Source organism: Sinocyclocheilus rhinocerous, unplaced genomic scaffold (genome assembly GCF_001515625.1).
Source record: "Sinocyclocheilus rhinocerous isolate Xijiao unplaced genomic scaffold, SAMN03320098_v1.1 scaffold345, whole genome shotgun sequence".
Classification (NCBI taxonomy): domain Eukaryota; kingdom Metazoa; phylum Chordata; class Actinopteri; order Cypriniformes; family Cyprinidae; genus Sinocyclocheilus; species Sinocyclocheilus rhinocerous.
In genome coordinates, this window is record NW_015630020.1 from 885,136 (window position 1) to 890,370 (window position 5,235).

At 41.4% G+C, this 5,235-nt stretch overlaps 1 protein-coding gene across 1 annotated transcript in view; it reads left to right on the forward strand.

The window, feature by feature from the left end:
- The first annotated feature begins 945 nt into the window (after nucleotides 1–945).
- The window catches only part of LOC107739483 (extracellular tyrosine-protein kinase PKDCC-like), a 43,154-nt gene continuing 38,864 nt past the window's right edge, over nucleotides 946–5,235 (forward strand). The window contains exon 1 of the mRNA XM_016551610.1: nucleotides 946–2,000. Coding sequence (XP_016407096.1) covers nucleotides 1,284–2,000 — 717 coding nt within the window. The 5' untranslated portion in view covers nucleotides 946–1,283. The remainder of the gene's footprint in view (nucleotides 2,001–5,235) is intronic.

A 5,235-nucleotide genomic window follows, 5' to 3' on the forward strand; every position in this document is an offset into this window, starting at 1 on the left:
AAAGTCAGAGGGACTTGCAAACTGAGCCGAGTCTAATGCGGTGAAAAAACACAATTAAATGCTTGCTTAAAACATTTAGTAAACACATAGACATGCAGCTAACTGTATCGTGTGGATATTTAGTCATGTATAGGCCTATACCTAAAACAGACAGGGCAACTTCGATCAGTTTTAACTATAAAGCTTTAAATATATTACACAAAATTAGGTGTTAAAACCTGAAGGCCTTAATTAAGAAACTAACAAATAAACAAATGTATCTTCTCGAAAAAAAAGTTATTCTGTTGCAGATCAGTAAACTAGGGCTTGGAGTGTTATAGTAACCAATATATAAACACACACACACACACACACACACGCACACACACACACACACACACACACATATATATATATATATATATAACAGATTTTTTTTATCAACATAATTTTTATTTCTACAGTACATGCACGGGATTATTATTATTATTATTAAGAGTATAAAGGAAAATATGCCATTTATGTCCTCCTGTTCGAAACCTGTGCAACTTTCTTCCTTAAACAAAAGGATAAATTTTGAAGAATGTGTTGGTCACTCTTTTTCCTGCATTGTCAACGAATAGGGACTGAAAATGTCCAGATCAACATAAAACAACAAAAGCAGTCAATAAACCGCATAAGCTTCATTGGGTCTTAATTTTGGTCTGCTCCTCACATAATATGGCTTCCAACGATTTAAAATAACCTAACACATGATGTTTGCGTTCCTTTTTGAGGCTTGATATCAAGTCGATCACCATTCATTGCCAAAGACATTCTTCGAAACCTATGCTTTTCACAGAAGAACGAGCGTCATGCTGGTTTGGAGCAACCTGAAGGCGAGTAAACGATGACAGAACTTTTATTCGCGGGTGAACTATTCCTTTAAAAGTCTGAAACACAGCTTTTGCATAGCAGCAGGGCCGAGCCAGCTGCCAATCAAAGTGACGTCAGTCTGGTTCGAGTCGCGCTGATCGAGGCACAGCGCCGGTGCGCGCTCCGAGACCCCCGTTAACTGGGCGCACACGCAAGTGTCACCATGAGCAGCCTTATATGGGGTGGATCTTAAATCATAACTGCAAGATGAAGACGTGAACATACGGCACATCCTTCTGAGCGCAGCATCATAGACTTCCCTCGCGATCCTGAACGCTCGGCGCTGCACGATACTACACTACGGCGCGGCCAGACTGCCTGCCAGGCGGCTAGGCGGAGGCTGGAAGGGGGAACACATCTATTTTCTGCTGATAATAATAAGCAACAAAATGAAGCGGAGAAAGATGGTGGTGGCGGCGGGCTTCTGCCTCTCGTTCCTCATGGGCACGCTGATGAATTTATTGTTTATACCGGGATTTGAGCCCCACGGCGAGCGCGTCCATCGCCACCGCCACCACGAGAACCGGCAGCAGCAGCCCGACGCGGACGCTCCTGCCCGGCTTCACGTCGACGAGCTGCCTCCCGCCGAAACGGCGACCGTCGGGCGACTCCCGGAGCTCCAGCGGCAAATACGCGAGCGATTGGACGAGGTTCTGCGGTACCGTCAGAAACGGGCGCACTGGGTCGGCACCGGACCGCTGGAGCGCAGGCGACTCATGGACTTGGAGCAACGCAGCGAGTGGGAAACATACAAAGGAATCGGGAAAAACAACAATGACCACGATCAGTCTCAACCGACTCCCGCTGTATCCATAGCAACAAAATCACACCGGGAGTTTACGCGCGAGTCGGTGCTCGGCTGCAGCAGTATTGATAACGTTACCAATGTCCAGTATCTGGGCTCAGGATACACAAAGGCGGTTTATAAGGCGACTCTGAACAGCAGCTTCTCCGTCGCTTTAAAATCGGTGGATTTTGGGGGTCACGATATGGAGAATTGTGTGAAGAAATATGGGTCGTCTACAGACTGCTACAAACTCGCATCCTTCAAAATTGTCAAGGAAATGACGCTGATGGAGAGACTGCAGCACCCTAATATTCTCAAGGTAATAAAATTGGCTATAATTTTAATAAAGCAAATCTAGATCATATTAGCTCATTTGAAACCACACTTTGCATTATGTGCACACTAAAACGTTTTCGTCATTATAATACTCTCTTTCCATCTGTCTAAATGGTCACAACGATTTCTATCAGTTCTACCGAATTTTACGAATTTTCAACTCATTTTACAATCATTTCTTCACCAACAATTTAATTCAAAGTAGCTGAATCGGTGTAATAGCCTATGAACTCATTACTTTGATTATCTACTTAAAAGGCAAAGCTAGTTTTAGGCTAAATGTTAGTGGATTACATTTTTACATTGTGTATTTACACGAGTAACATTAATAAAAAAAAACATTCATGTAATACTATGGAATTCGTTTTAAATGCTTGTAAATGCTCACTGTTATCACAGTATATAGTTATTTTTGAAGCATATGGGTAACATGAACACGCGTACACATTATAATGTTATCAGTTAATGGGCTCATTAAAGCAATTCTAAAGCAATATCTAAAGAGTAAATCGCAAGTAACTCAACAGGCATTTCTAGGCTAAACTCGCGTGTTTAATTACTGTGTGTGAATCTCAAGTGTGAATATTTACGCCTAGAGTATCAAAAGCAACACTAGTTCGAGGTGTGTGTGTGTGTGTGTGTTTTAGTAATTAGCCTATTATTCAATCAACAATGACTAAAAATGGGTATTGGCTCGTTGTCCGCGTATTTAGTCCCCACATTTAGGGCGCTCAGAAACGGCTCTGCTTTGCCTTGTGTGTCATTTATTTGACACGAGCGGTGGTGTAGTTGTTGAAGTCGTAATCAGCTCTTGTAAACATTAGCGAACGAGACTCTGAAATGAACAGCCCTCGTTTATCCACCACGAGAACCGGCAGCAGCAGCCCGACGCGGACGCTCCTGCCCGGCTTCACGTCGACGAGCTGCCTCCCGCCGAAACGGCGACCGTCGGGCGACTCCCGGAGCTCCAGCGGCAAATACGCGAGCGACTGGACGAGGTTCTGCGGTACCGGCAGAGACGGGCGCACTGGGTCGGCACAGGACCGCTGGAGCGCAGGCGACTCATGGACCTGGAGCAACGCGGCGAGGGGGCAACATACAAAGGGATCGGGAAAAACAATAATTACGATCAGTCTCAACCGACTGTATCCATAGCAACAAAATCACACCGGGAGTTTACGCGCGAGTCGGTGCTCGGCTGCAGCAGTATTGATAACGTTACCAATGTCCAGTATCTGGGCTCAGGATACACAAAGGCGGTTTATAAGGCGACTCTGAACAGCAGCTTCTCCGTCGCTTTAAAATCGGTGGATTTTGGGGGTCACGATATGGAGAATTGTGTGAAGAAATATGGGTCGTCTACAGACTGCTACAAACTCGCATCCTTCAAAATTGTCAAGGAAATGACGCTGATGGAGAGACTGCAGCACCCTAATATTCTCAAGGTAATACAATTGACTTTATTTTAATAAAGCAAATTTAGATCACATTAGCTCATTTATAACCACACTTTATTTTAGTGTGCACACTTTGAAACGTTTGAAACGTCATTAGAACACTGTTTCCATCTTTTTAAATAATTTCTATTAGTTCTACCAAATTTTACGAATTTTCAATTAATTTTACAAGAATTTCTAAACCAGTAATTTGATTCAAAGTAGCTGAATCGGTGTAATAGCCCATGAATTCATTACTTAGGTTATACTACTTAAAGGACAAAACTAGTTTAAATTTTTTTTTTATAGTAGGCCTATGTATTTACATGAGTAACATTAATATAAACAACATTCATGTAATAGCCCATGGAATTAGGTTGAACTGCTTGCACTGTTATGTAATAGCGTAATATGTGTAGCATGAACACTCGCGGGCACATCAACATTTTATCAATTAATGGGCTCATTAAAGCAATTCTAAAGCAATATCTAAAGAGTAAATCGCAAGTAACTCAACAGGCATTTCTAGGCTAAACTCGCGTGTTTAATTACTGTGTGTGAATCTCAAGTGTGAATATTTACGCCTAGAGTATCAAAAGCAACACTAGTTCGAGGTGTGTGTGTGTGTGTGTGTGTGTTTTAGTAATTAGCCTATTATTCAATCAACAATGACTAAAAATGGGTATTGGCTCGTTGTCCGCGTATTTAGTCCCCACATTTAGGGCGCTCAGAAACGGCTCTGCTTTGCCTTGTGTGTCATTTATTTGACACGAGCGGTGGTGTAGTTGTTGAAGTCGTAATCAGCTCTTGTAAACATAAGCGAACGAGACTCGGAAATTAACAGCCCTCGTTTATCTTCTGCCTCTGTCTTCAGACAGTCCTGCAGCTCCGCCAGCCTCAGAAATGAACCAGGCTCTGTCCAAGGAAAAATAAATACAATTATACTTTACAGACTTACTTAAAAACTGTATGTGAATTTAATTTCATTAATGAATTTAATTAAATTAATGAATTTAATCTGTTATCTGAATTTAACCCTTAGAAAATTATTTTGTAGGCCTTTCTAGTTATGGGTTTAGTGCTTCTATGGACACAATATGAAGTGGATTTTGATTCATAAATAAATCAGATTACATTTAAATGGTGAAAATGCCCCTGAAAAATGTTTTGAACTTTTCGCCCCTGAACAGTTCCAAAAGGTAAATTTCACCTTTTAATGAACATGCATTTTCAGTTCAACCACTGCAGAATCCATAGATTAAAACCGTTTACATGTTAGAATTTAGTTGTGTACATTATGCATAATATTCAAGATAAATCAACAAAACTATCTCATAGGTTTGATATGTATTTGGCCTGCAGTGGAACACATCCCCCACAATTTAATATGGCCACAGAGGCATGGTTTATTTAATTTCAAAAGCCGTAACCGTTGAGGTCCTGTTATTGAAGGCTTTATCAGAAGCTGTATGTAGATTGGGGCCGCCGACCTGATTCCATTCTGTGTGCTCACAGCAGGGGACCAACAATGCAAGACCCCAGTTAATGAACTCACACAATAGACACAGTTTACGGGCAAAAGAACATCATCATCGTTATATCTCACCACTTACACAAAGACATAATTCTCTGAAGAGATCACAGACAGCTGCCACAAATTCGTAATTTTTTAGTATCTAAAAATTTAAACATAAAACAGAATAAATTCACAAAGCAGACATTCTTGCTTTGACTGAAAATTTCTATGTTACACACACACACACACACACACATATATATATA